General features: G+C 38.0%; 1 protein-coding gene across 31 annotated transcripts in view; it reads right to left on the reverse strand.

The window, feature by feature from the left end:
* NRXN1 (neurexin 1) overlaps nt 1–14,543 on the reverse strand; it is a 1,214,076-nt gene that overhangs the window by 25,012 nt on the left and 1,174,521 nt on the right. For 20 of the 31 annotated variants that reach the window (XM_027555244.1, XM_027555232.1, XM_027555234.1 and 17 more), the window contains one exon: nt 8,122–8,209. In XM_027555244.1, coding sequence (XP_027411045.1) covers nt 8,122–8,209 — 88 coding nt within the window. The remainder of the gene's footprint in view (nt 1–8,121; nt 8,210–14,543) is intronic. The other 11 variants (XM_027555248.1, XM_027555233.1, XM_027555254.1 and 8 more) reach the window with 1 other exon arrangement.

Below are 14,543 nucleotides of genomic sequence, written 5' to 3' on the forward strand. Positions count from 1 at the left end.
TTTTGAATAATTACATAATAAATACCCCAAATTTAAATGTACCACAAAATTATCTTCTAATCAACCTCTAAAAATATGATCTAATAAGTAATACATTCCTTTAAATGATTGTGATTACTTTAGTTAATAAAAAGATGTACCTTGTGCAATATACATATCTTTATTCCTAATGTGGTTAATGGGATCAGTTCAATAGAAATCCTCTGATCTTTTCTCAAAATAGCATACTGGAACACCACACGAAATTGCCTAGTAATTGCAGCAAATTTAGCCTAATGAATAGTAATACATGTAAAGGACCTTTTGCCATCAAATTTAAAATTTATGCCTGCCATGGAAATTATTCAAATGAATATTTAAAAAATTAATCTTATATTTGTGAGGTGCCTGAATTCTAAAAGAACAACTTTCTGCATTCCAAGAAATTAAAGTGCCACTTTTCCTAAACTAGAGAGTGTCTCATTTCTCTTGTATTACAAAAAAGTAACTTGATCTCTCTGAATCTCCTTTAGCTATGAAAATACTTCAGTTTGGCCAAATCATAAAATAGAATATTGCTCATAAAGAACTAAGGACAATGATGATCACAGAACAAATCTTTGCTAGATTGTTAGTTGCTATTGTTATCTATTATTACTCATTTATCCCGAAGTCTGATCAACCGATAGGCAACCAACAATATTTTTTAAAATATTTTTTTATTTGGTTGTACTGGGTCTTCGTTTCAGCACTCAGGCTCTTTCACTGTGGCATGTGGGATCTAGATCCCCAATCGGGGGTTGAACCCGGTTCCCCTGTACTGGGAAAGTGGAGTCTTAGCCATTAGACCACGAGGGAAGTCCACAAACAGTATTTTTTTGATGGGCTGTACTCTCATCTCCACTGGTTCAACTAATGTTTAAGAGATTGCCTCCCAAATGACAATCCTTTTCTTCTCCCATTACTACACTGATTTTTTATTATTCAATAGAGCTTTTCTTTCTCTCCTTCGACAAAGGTTTAACTGATTTGAGAGTGGCCCCATATCCTATGAGCTACCCACTGCCCACATTCATACACAAAGAGAATAAACATATTATTTGAAGTATTCTATACCTAAGAGGAAATTTTCCTTCCTAAATAGGGCTCCCAGGAAACAACCCTGATAATGTCCTCTTTGTAACAAATGACAAACCAGTTTTCATCAGGAAGTTCCCATAGCAAAGAAGATCATTATCTTCATTTAGGTCTCAGATATCAACATAAAAATTACCTTTTCCAATTTCTTCAGGAGTTATGAGAAAAAAGAATCTATTTGGAAGAAGTCCTCAAAATTAAGGTGTACTGACATGGCTAAGGGTCACTGTGGAACTTCAGTGGTCTATGGTGTTGTTATTTATCAATTTATTAATAAATCAAAGTAATCTGTTTCATAAAAACTGTGTTTCAGTGAAAAGCCTTGGAAAACATGTATATTGTTTTGGATCTTGTATATTTGGATCATGTATATTGGCTGGATCTTCCCAACCCAGGGATCGAACCCAGGTCTCCTGCATTGCAGACAGACGCTTTACCGTCTGAACCACTAGGGAAGCCCTATTTATATAATACACATATTAATAACAGCAAAATCCATATTGGATGTATCATGAGCAAGGCACTGTTCTATCACAAGCTATCCAAGTATTAATTCACTTTAACAACCATATCGCTAGGATGAAGGGAAAGCACAGAAGGAGCAAGTGCTTTTGACAAAAATATGAAGGAAAAGTCAGCCACTTCTCACACGTCCAGACAGCTAAAATCAGGCATTTGAGGGCAACGGTGGCCTGCAACCTAGTTACCAATGGCTGCTTCAGATCTCCACCTGTCGACTAAGAGTTGGGGTTCAATTAGACCTGCTGGATTGAACAGCCACCCTCTCATATTCTAAAACACTGTTTATAACAATGTGAAATTGTCATCTGATGCTAACTGAAGCAGACAGTGTGGCTGGAATCAGTATAATTGGGTTCCATGTGTTCCCACACAGGGGGTTGCTCCTGATCTTGTTTCAACATGCACAGTTCCCATCAGGAGGCCTTTAGTGGTTTCATCACTTGCCCACCAATTTTCAGCCAGGAAAAGTAACAGCTTTATGTAAAAGGGAAAAAAATAGCTTGAATATTCTTTTTTATATAACTGAATTGGGCAAAAGAAAAGCCACCATTTATGCTCTAGTTTATGCCAGGCATTGCAGTAGGTATCTTATATATATGCCATGCTATGCTATGTCACTTCAGTCATGTCCAACTCTTTGTGATGCCATGACCTGTAGCCCACTAGGCTCCTCTGTCCAATATGTTAGTTTTAATTCTTGTAACAAACTGAAAAACTGGTGTTATTTTAATGTCAAAAATAAAGAGCCTGTTCCTTATAAAGAATAGCTGAAAAATGGGTAGAATGAAAGTTGTCCTTTTATAGAATGGAACTGAAGGTGCAGACTTTCTATTTTTTTTTCCCCAGAGCTTAACACAACAGTGAGTGCACAATAATTCTCAACACTGTTTGGTCAGTGGTGAGACTGACAATCCACCAAATAAATATTCAATCTCCCTCTTCATTAAGAGATCTGGGTGGAAGTGAGTGGTATTCAAATTTATCAAGCATTTCATAAAAGGTGTTAATTTACTTGCATTCAAGATGATGCCAGATTTTTCCTGTTCACTTCATTCATGCCTTAGTGAGTACTCAGTAGCTTTAGGAAGATACCAAAATGATAAGCATAGCACATTTTCAGAGAAGAAGACGGCATTTTGGGGAGAGTTTTGGGCAGGGTGATTAGAGAAATTTCACATGTAAATATTCAGGAAGACTGAAAGACATTGGTATGAAATACACAGAACATTTGGGTAATTTACCTATAAAAGTAAATATGGATCTCTTTACAGAAATATTTGTCTTCACTTGCTTAAGGAGTAGCAAAAGTGCACAGCGGGATGCTGCTGCTGCACATGTGTGCTCAGCCGTGTCCAGCTCTTTGCGACTCCATGGACCGTAGCCCACCAGGCTTCCCTATCCATGGAATTTTCCAGGAAAGAGTACTGGAGTCGGGTGCCATTTCCTCCTCCAGGGGATCTTCCCAACCCAGGGACTGAACCTGCCCCTCTTGCTTAGCAGGTATATCCAGTTCTAAATATTTAACCCAAGATACTACTTTCCGAAACAATCAGTTTCCCCAAATAAAACCTGCTGATATCTGACAAAATTTTTATCAAGGCGTATCTAACAGTATCCAAAGTCTAATAATATCAGCAACTGCAATTTTTGATTATGTTGTTTTATTTTGTGTTCAAGACACATAGCAAGTAAGGAAAAGCTATTTAAGAGATCAGAGGAAGGCTATCCTAGCAGTAAACAATATTTAAAGAGGATAACAAAAAACAACTCTTCAATTAAAAACAAACAGTTGGAAAATAGGAAAAAAATCATATGTACTAAGAATTTCACCAGAAGCTGTCATACAAACAGAGCCAATTATGCCAAAAGAGCAACACTGCATGAATTATTAAAGATGGTCTTAAAAAAAAATTACAGGAAACTGGATAGAAGAATGCAGTGGAGAAAAGAGATCTCACAGAACGTAATATAGAAAGAGAAACCACGCAAGGACTATACTATCAAGACACCATCTAGAGGAGGTAAGATCACAAGAAAAGCCTATGGTGGAAGATGCCATAAAACCACAGAATCTGGTTTAAGCCTTGAGAAGAACTGATGAATTGAAAACTAGGGAATAAGGAAAGAAACACTGAGGCAGGAGGGCAAGTAAAATTAGATTTGGTACAAGAGTGTTGCAGCTGTCATCAGATGGGGTCAGTTCCTACTGTGTCTTGAACGTCAGGCAGCAGGTTTCCGGGCTGTGGAATAAAAATCAAAATTCATGCAACAAATCTTACATGGAACAACACGAAGGGGTTTCCTGCTTAGGGAGCTTTTCTTATGTGGTGAAGATTCTCACTATATGCTAATGAACAAGTAATGAACAGAAAAATAAACACTACTGTTTCAGATAAGAGAGAAATTAATAAAGAAAAGAGAAGCAGAAAAAATATCTGGAGTATGTTATTAACAAGCTGCTCCTTGCTTTTGGTGTTATAATATTTAACAAAGCCCAGTGAATAAAAAAGAAGAGGAAGATGACAAAATGCTTTAAACAAAAAGAAGAGGTGATAAACTCTCTCTTTCTACACGCCCACCATTCTTTTCTTAGAGCTAGAGACCTAGACAAAGGGAAGACAGAAAACTAGTCTATAAGGAAAGGTTAGTAAAACCTAGGAGCAATGGCTAGAAGAATGGATCATTTAACTATGCTCAAGAAGGGAAAAAAAAAGTGACCATTCAAAATGTAATTAGAAGAATACACAGAAGAACTGTACAAAAAAGATCTTCACGACCCAGATAATCACACTGATGTGATCACTGACCTAGAGCCAGACATCCTGGAATGTGAAGTCAAGTGGGCCTTAGAAAGCATCACTACGAACAAAGCTAGTGGCGGTGATGGAATTCCCTTTGAGCTATTTCAAATCCTGAAAGATGATGCTGTGAAAGTGCTGCACTCAATAGCCAGCAAATTTGGAAAACTCAGCAGTGGCCACAGGACTGGAAACAGTCAGTTTTCATTCCAATCCCAAAGAAAGGCAATGCCAAAGAATGCTCAAACTACCACACAATTGCACTCATCACACACGCTAGTAAAGTAATGCTCAAAATTCTCCAAGCCAGGCTTCAGCAATATGTGAACCATGAACTTCCTGATGTTCAAGCTGGTTTTAGAAAAGGCAGAGGAACCAGAGATCAAATTGCCAACATCCGCTGGATCATCGAAAAAGCAAGAGAGTTCCAGAAAAATATCTATTTCTGCTGTATTGACTATGCCAAAGCCTTTGACTGTGTGGATCACAATAAACTGTGGAAAATCCTGAAAGAGATGGGAATACCAGAGCACCTGACCTCCCTCTTAAGAAATCTGTATGCAGGTCAGGAAGCAACAGTTAGAACTGGACATGGAACAACAGACTGGTTCCAAATAGGAAAAGGTATATGTCAAGGATGTATATTGTCACCTTGCTTATTTAACTTATATGCAGAGTACATCATGAGAAACGCTGGGCTGGAAGAAGCACAAGCTGGAATCAAGATTGCTGGGAGAAATATCAATAACCTCAGATATGCAGATGACACCACCCTTATGGCAGAAAGTGAAGAGGAACTCAAAAGCCTGTTGATGAAAGTGAAAGTGGAGAATGAAAAAGTTGGCTTAAAGCTCAACATTCAGAAAACAAAGATCATGGCATCCGGTCCCATCACTTCATGGGAAATAGATGGGGAAACAGTGGAAAGAGTGTCAGACTTGATTTTTTGGGGCTCCAAAATCACTGCAGATGGTGACTGCAGCCATGAAATTAAAAGACGTTTACTCCTTGGAAGGAAAGTTATGACCAACCTAGATAGCATATTCAAAAGCAGAGACATTACTTTGCCAACAAAGGTCTGTCTAGTCAAGGCTATGGTTTTTCCAGTGGTCATGTATGGATGTGAGAGTTGGACTGGGAAGAAGGCTGAGCACTGAAGAATTGATGCTTTTGAACTGTGGTGTTGGAGAAGACTCTTGAGAGTCCCTTGGACTGCAAGGAGATCCAACCAGTCCATTCTGAAGATCAGCCCTGGGATTTCTTTGGAAGGAATGATGCTAAAGCTGAAACTCCAGCACTTTGGCCACCTCATGTGAAGAGTTGACTCATTGGAAAAGACTCTGATGCTGGGAGGGATTGGGGGCAGGAGGATAAGGGGATGACAGAGGATGAGATGGCTGGATGGCATCACTGACTCGATGGACATGAGTCTGAGTGAACTCTGGGAGTTGGTGATGGACAGGGAGGCCTGGCATGCTGTGATTCATGGGGTCACAAAGAGTCGGACACGACTGAGCGACTGAACTGAACTGAACACTGAAGTTACTGGGTACTCAAGGTTAGGATTCTATATAAAGAAAATATTAGCCTCCACTCAGACAGCAAAAGGATTCGGCCCAGAGGAAACCAGCAAGTACTATAATTAGTAAGAACCTAGACTGTTTTCCGGAGAAGGTAATGGCACCCCCCTCCAGTACTCTTGCCTGGAAAATCCCATGATGGAGGAGCCTGGTATGCGGCAGTCCATGGGGTCGCGAAGAGTCGGACACGACTGAGCGACTTTGCTTTCACTTTTCACTTTCATGCACTGGAGAAGGAAATGGCAACCCACTCCAGTGTTCTTGCCTGGAGAATCCCAGGGATGGGGGAGCCTGGTGGCTGCCGTCTATGGGGTCACACAGAGTCGGACACGACTAAAGTGACTTAGCATAGAATAGCATAGACTGTTTTCAACATTATGTTAAGACATACACATATCAATGTATAACAAATATCAGACTTGGTTTTATGAATGATACATGCTAGAAGATCTCGGAGAAGACGCACAAAAAGACAGTCATGGTGAGGAACATGAAAATATGAGAAATGGGGAAAAAAGACATTTGAAGGAGGGATAAGGCACAGAGATGGACTGACATAATGGACAAAAAAGCACTAGCTTTTGCTTTTTACTAACATAGAATGAGAATAAAAAAAAGAGGGGGGCCCAGAACACTATCAGGAAAGGGCCACGTCTGTCTAGACAACTAAAAGGGAATGGATGAGCATCAGGTCACATTCTAATAACTGTATATGAAACATGTTCTGGAGGCTGAGAATTTCGATATGTGGGATGGAGGTGAGAAAAAGAAAGATGGGAAGATAGCCAGGATGGACCTTCAAGACCTTCTCCTGCTGAGAGATGACAGCTGAGCTTCTGTTCCTCATGGGCACTCAGTAGCTGCTCTAAGTGCTGACAGTCCATAGTTATAGCCAGTGGTGGAGGGAAGTGATATTCAAAAGGAGGTGCAACATATGTATCATGAATCATTTTTTATTCAAATATCAGAATGAGTAGATAAAAATGATATTCTTCAGAAGAATTACACATTAATTTTTTAATTATGATATGAAGTTCTCCTGGGGTAACAGGTGACATCTACAGAAGTCATGAGTTATCCCATAGTGGTGAGTCCATATCTACCTCAATGATTCGAACCCTAAACAAGACAATTATTGAATTTGAAGAAACAGCTTACAAAGGAAAGTAATGCAAATTACCCTAATACTTGGCATTATGAGTATGTAGATGAAACTCAGGCTGTGATTCATTCATTTTCAGGGTCCACAGCTACCACTGGATGGTACAAGGCTGCAGGTAAACAGCTGTTGCTTAGTCGCTGAGTCATGTCTAACTCTTTTGTGTCCCCATGGACTGTAGCCTGCCAGGCTTCTCTGTCCATGGGACTTCCCAGACAAGAACACTGGAGTGGGTAGCCATTCCCTTCTCCTAGGATCTTCTCGACCCAGGGATCCTGCATTGGCAGGCAAATTCTTTACCACTGAGCCACCAGGGAAGCTGTATTTATGTATTAATCATACTTTATCACAAAGAAGGAGGGTAAATTATATATCACCTAGAGTTAAAACACATCAACTTGAATTTTAGGGAGACATGGGAAGACTCAAACACGTCTCTGTTAAATGAATCAAAGACTGTACCTGTACTGCCATAATACTCTTACTTTCAAAATTCAGAAATATATCACTTAAGATAATTTACTGGCAGGATGAGAGGTAAAGACTTTTTGTCAGTAGAAAGGTCAAATAATTTTCCACAATGCAATGAAATTTTTAAGCTTTACAGTTTTACTATAGGTGACCCAAGGGAGATCCCCTTAAACAATTATATTGAAAATTACATTGTGAGCTAATAGAATGTGAACAGCAAGGTACAAGCCTTGTGTGCTGTCCTCTACTGCTTTTTCTGAAATACATAATCTTGGTGGGTTTTGTTTTAAAAACTTTTTTTTCCAATAAATGTAGGTAACTGTATCCATGTAAAAACTAAGAACTCATCTAACAATGAGGTGTTTTTCATAGGGAGGACTTCCAGATATAAGTGCAGGATATTTTTTTAAGGACTATAGCATGCAACAAAGATTGACAGTTGAGCCAAAGAAAGTAAGAAAAAAAGTCGACTAACCTAACCCACCTGAGCTCGGCTCACAGGGGTCAATGTCCTCATCATCGCTGGGACACTCTGCTGAGGCCACAAGGATGTCATCTGTGGTCTGTAAAAGAAGCACATTCAGTAGATTACTTTCAAGGGACCTAACAGATCTTTTCATCTTTGTCTTGTGGACTAAACATCATTTGCATTTACCTGACAGATTGAGAAACCAAATTCAATATTTCCCTTCCCAAGGACACACAGCTTACATTCTTCAACATATGTTAGGTTCCTCATGGAAGAATTGGCAATATTTGTGAAACCTTGATTCTAGCTTATTTTTCATGAGGACAGGTGGCAGCCAACTTGTAGATACCCATCCATTTAACTGCACAGTGAAGCTGCACACAGGAGCAGACAGCGATTTAAAAAACAGCCTGGCAGAAACAGATGATCTGAAATTCATTACAGCCCTGGAGTGCTACAAGGTATGCATCAGTGGGCTTTATGCCGGGCTTGTGCCTGGCTTCCTAAAAGCAGAACAGCTATAACCTTTTATATTCATGACCAAGTAGAATTCAATGTATCTTTGAGATATAGCCTGTCTTTATTAGGAAACACAGATTAAGCAGAGAATATTTTTTCACTGATGCAAAAGGGAAGCAAATATAGTTCATGGAAGGTATTTTTAAAAATTTTTGTTGAGCTTTCACACTCAATTCTAATCTTTTTAATATTCAAAAATCAGGCATTATCTCCCCATTGTCTTTGCCACCATTAAAGTTTCAGAATAAATGAAGAGTACTGGGGGGATGGTATTTTACAGCAAACAGGAGAGAGGTGACAGTTTTCTTTGTGACATTTTAGTTGCTTCATTGCACTTACAGCAAAGAAGATAACCACGAGTGTAATAAAAAGCAGAGTGTGTAAATCCTAGCAGTTAGTCACATAATCAACATATTTACAAGCATTAAAGGCTATTCTTTACTGTCACTTATAAGCAGCAGTAAAGTCAGCACAGATATTTCATAGAAACTGAAGGTTTGCATCATATTTGGCTAAAGCTAAGGCAACACAGAGAGAATTGAAGGTACAAGAAGGAAAATATCTCATTACATCTGTTAAGGATTAAGAGATTATAACTGTTTAGACAATACTTAGAACTGCAATATTGATGAAATCCTTATTGAAAAGTAGAATTATAACAGGAGTCTTAAAGGAAAGAAAAAATAAGAAATATGATAAAATATATTTTTATTAAGGGAGTATCTAATAGAGGGTAAAGTGTGCCACGCTTAGTCACTCAGTAATGTCCGACTCTTTGCACCCCCATGGACTGTAGCCCACCAGGCTCCTCTGTTCATAGGGATTCTCCAGGCAAGAATGCTGGAGTGGGTTGCCATTCCCTCCTCCAGGGGATATTGCCAACCCAGGGATCAAACCCAGGTCTCCAGTACTGCAGGCGGATTCTTTACCCTCTGAACCATCAGGGAAGCCCAATAGAGGGTAAAGTATAAATATATAAATATTAAGAGAATAGTGTCACTTTGAAAAATGGAGACAAGGGATGATGTATATTTGTGACAAAAATTAGGCTCAGAATGTTTCAAGTACAAGGTCTTTAATTAAGAATAAAGAATTTGTTCAGATGTTAGTGCTTCACAATATAGCTTTATATAGTATTTTTAATAGTATTTTGAGATGGTTTCACATTATTCTTCTCTTAATTCCTTTTGGCAATTAAGTTGGGAGGCCAAATTCATTTATTTCGCTGCTGTCATATTAAAAGAAGAAGTTCAAATGCTGGTTTTCCTGGAATTGTAACTGTTAATGCCAGCGATAGCCACCAGCAATTGGTGTGATAGTCAAGTAGGTATCTTTCATTAAAGTGAGCTTTAAAAGGCAAGAACACATCCTTCTTTTGGCACGAGCACGTCTCTCAGGATAACATCCAACCTGACTTGATAATAACAAGTTATTGGATTAAGAGGTCTGCCAGGTCAATTGTTCCAATTCGCCCAGCACTGATAATCTGCTTTTCAAAAGCCAACTTCAAGTAGAAAGCTACTGTTTTTTTTTTTTTTTTTAAACTACAGTGGATACTCTTTAAAATTAATTTCAAGTTAGAAAAAAATTTCTCATTTTCCTTGAGGCATTTTAACTCTATTGAGGAAATCCAGAAAGGGATGTCGTTTTGTTCTTGGTTGGGGGACGGGGAGGAGGAGCAGGACGTGGACAAATTCTTTAATCTAGGGTCTCTCATCCTGGCAGTGACGTGGTCCCCTCTCCCTTCCTCCATCTGGGAAGACATTTGGTAATGTCTGGAGACATTTTAGTTGTATCAGCTGGGTGGAGGGTGGGAGTAGGTGAGCTGCTATTAGCATTCAATGAGTGGTCACCAGGGATGCTGCTAAAAATTCTAAGTTGTATGTGACAGCGCCCCCAGCAAAGAAAGATCTGACTCCAAAGTTTCCAAAGTGCTAATGGTGCACTCTGTTCTAAAAACTCAAAACCTGTTCTGTTCCTTGTTTTTCTCATCTGAAAAAATTCGAGAGCACTGTTACTGCTGTTGTAAAGATGAACTTAGTACATGGAAAGTAACTAGAATAGGAGCACCTTTGAGATATTTACAGAAGCTGTGATAGTATCAACATTATTGTCTCACAAATGGAGCACTGATTTAATATTTTTTGGACTACATAATTTAATTTCAGATATTAAACTGGAAGTTGTATATGTGAATTATTCTCAACTTTACGTCTCTTGTTAGTTTTTATACAAGAATAGAGTAGCTCTATTGGTACTTGGTTGAACTAAGTTTCCATCTTTTGCTTCCTAGATTTAAATTCTGAATTAGAAGTCAAACATAAGAAATAAATAATAAAGGTTTCTTCCTAAAAGAAATTCAAAGACAAGAAAATTCAGGCAAACTAAATTATTTAGGCTGCACAAGTTAAATTTTGTTTTAAAAGTCGACCTATTTTTTATATTCCACAGCCTTCTGGAACAATTCCACAGCCTTTTGGAACAATTCCACAGCAAACAGAAAGTGTCAGAATGTTCTCAGTGTTATCTTTCACAAATCACAGTACCTAAAATAACAAAAGATGTCATAGAATAAATAGTACCTCCTATAGCTCTTTACAGTAGAAAAAAGTCACTGTACAAATATGACCCTATTGTACAACTATATTTTAGTTTTTAGTGTACTTTCCCTGATATAAACAATACACTTTTTTCATATTTTTCTCTCAGAAATTAAAATCCAGCAATAGTCTTGTGAATAAAAGATCTCAAATCAATAGATGCCGTGATAGAAATCATCACTGTATGAAAAATCAGGAAGTGGCTCAAGTGCAGGGAGGAAAATCAAATTTCATTCCAGGGGCTGAATTAACTAAACACTTTTCTAGCCAAAGCTGTGTAATTTAAATTTAATTCACTATGTTTGGAACTATCTCCCTATGACATGCTGTTGAAGAGAGGTATAAGAAACTCAAATATGTCACATTAATCAATTCTATTCTTCAATATACTTTTCCCTGATGTTTATAACCTTTCCCAGAAAAGAGACGACCTGATGAAGAAGACAGAATACTGATCAAGCAAAGGCACTGTCTTTTCATAACCATACATTTAGATAAGTGTCCCTAACTGTGTATTTAACCACTCATAGGTCAAAGCGCATGCTGGTCTTCCTTAATTCAGAGTGGTCTGGATATTTTTATGGCCAACGTCTGTGCTTGTTCAAAATGTCTGCTAAAACTACTTTATGTTTATTTACCTTTAGGGAAAAAAAGACTTGTACACAATTCAAGAATTAAAGGCACTGAAACTTAATTCACATGTTTTATGGATCAATACCAACATAGTATAGGGGAGGAAAATGTACTCAGAATGGGAGGAAAAGGAAGTTTTTAATGAATAGTAAGACATTAGAAAACTCAGGAGGTGGCTTATTTTTAGTTTATTTTACATACTAAATCAACATTAATTTATTTAATGTTCAGAGTTATTAGGTAGTGACCATTCAGTGGGTTAGAAAGTAGAGAAACACTGATGTATTTTTGTTCTGCAGAGAGACTTTTTGCCTATCACCACATTTAATGATGGAATTTGTGGCATATTTACTTTTTGAATATAGCACAATTGCATATCTGTGTGGTAAGAAGATATGATGAGAGGATAGATAAACTTAGTCTGTAATATTATATCCTTGCTCAGAATAGCATTGCTAGACTTTATCCCTCATGGTAAACAGTTTTGCTGAAGACTGAAACATTCTAATGGAAACACCTACAAAAAAACTCTACCAGGACAAATCTACTTTGTAAGGAAAGGAGCACACTTAAACTGTGGAAAGACGTCCACTGTGAATTTGATACCCACAAAGAAATTCTTGATTTACTCTGAAATTTCAATTGAAACTTTATTTCTAAACAGCACCAGTAGGGGACGTCGCTGCTGGTTCAGTGGCTAAGACTCCATGCTCCCAACACAGGAGGCATGTTTATGGTTTTGATCCCTGGTCAGGGAACTAAGATCCCACATGCCATGCAGTGTGTGGCCAGGGGAGGGGAAAAAAACAAAACAAAACAAAACACAGGAGCAGTCTATTCAGCTATACATCCAAATACAACATAAAAAATAGTTGTCTCAAGCAACGGTGCACCCTCATTGTAACAGTATTCAGTCTCATCTCTTAGACTTATCAACTTAGACTAAGCTGCCTGAGACAACTGATTGAGTGCAGTGCCACCTAACATGTGATGTATTTGACTAATTGATGGACACTTGTTCTGGCTGATACTTCTGTTTACATGAAGCTGCTCAGGAAGGAAGAGAACATTCATATCTGCCTTTCAGCACTGAATCTGATAGTTTTCCCTATCAGATTTATCACTAGGTGAACTTTCCAGAAAAAAAAAAGCCAGGATTCACAACTAGCAACACAAACTCCTCAAACTAGGTCTGAACCATTGCACTGATAATCTACCTGGCAAGAAGTTTTAGGTGGGGGAAGTTAGAGTTTTCACCAAAGGAGAAAAAGTGCAAATAAAATAAAATAAAGAAAAAAAAACCCAATTGTAAGACATATATAGAATTCCCAAACAATATGATCAAATCAAACCACTAAAGAAATATATCAAATTGGTAATTTTAGTTAATCCTATTTAAAATGTAGAAGGACTTTACAAACTTTGCATATTCCATCATCTCAGTGAAGCTTTGGTTCTTATTTTTCATTTTTTTCTTTGAGTAGCAGATGCCACATAAAGATATCAATCCCATGCTCAGTAATCTAATAAAAGTAATACTAATAATCTGAGATCCAATACGTGAAGGATCCATTTTAGCTCCAGCACATGAGTAACAAAGAAAATGATCAACTGCTGCTAAGTTGTGTCAGTCATGTCCGACTCTGTGAGACCCCATAGACGGCAGCCCACCAGGCTCTGCTGTCCCTGGAATTCTCCAGGCAAGAACACTGGAGTGGGTTGCCATTTCCTTCTCCAATGCATGAAAGTGAAAAGTGAAAGTGAAGTCGCTCAGTCATGTCTGACTCAGCGACCCCATGGACTGCAGCCTACCAGGCTCCTCCATCCATGGGATTTTCCAGGCAAGAGTTCTGGAGTGGGGTGCCATTGCCTTCTCCGGAAGATCAATTAGTCACCAACAAATTAGTCACTCATCTGGGCACAGCATTTTCTGATGGGCACAAAATATTGTTACTACCTGAGAGAGTTTAAGTTGTGATTCCGAACTGCAAATAATTGATTATGCCCATTCTACTCTAAAACATAGGAACAATTCACTCATTAATAGAAACAACAACAATCAAACTAATAGCTTATTTTGATTGAAATGTAAGAGTGCCCCCATCTCTATTGCTTCATTAAATATTTACCAACAACACGCTTATGCAGAATGCAGGTGAAGGTACTATTACTCTGAGTGTTACAGTTAAGTGCCAAAAAAATACCCATTTGTAGACTTATTCACCCAATTTTAATGTTTGAACATTGGCATTCATGAATATTTAGGGAAAAACTGAAATATCCTTGAAAACAGCCAGCTTTCACATTTAAAAAATTTTTTTCCCTCAATTGATGCTTTAGGTTATTATAAAAAGTGACCGTAAATCAGCTGTCTTCTTGGAAATGACAGACTTGAAAACCATTCGATTTTCTTCAGAATTTCTTGGCTGTTTAAAATGTATGCAATGGTTTCAGAACAGTGCAAGCAAACTGGATAGAAAAACTTACCACATAAAGATATCACGAACGCCTTACTCATTCTAACATGCATTTTTATATGCATTTGATACTGGTCATCCTAACAGGAAAAACTCTAAAGGGGAAGACAGGGATGTGGAAAGAATGCTATAGAAAAATGAACTTATGAGAGAAAGAAATGAACTGAATCCCCGCTTAATGAAACAAAAAAATTATATT

This window comes from Bos indicus x Bos taurus, chromosome 11 (assembly GCF_003369695.1).
Source record: "Bos indicus x Bos taurus breed Angus x Brahman F1 hybrid chromosome 11, Bos_hybrid_MaternalHap_v2.0, whole genome shotgun sequence".
Taxonomy (NCBI): Eukaryota; Metazoa; Chordata; class Mammalia; order Artiodactyla; family Bovidae; genus Bos; species Bos indicus x Bos taurus.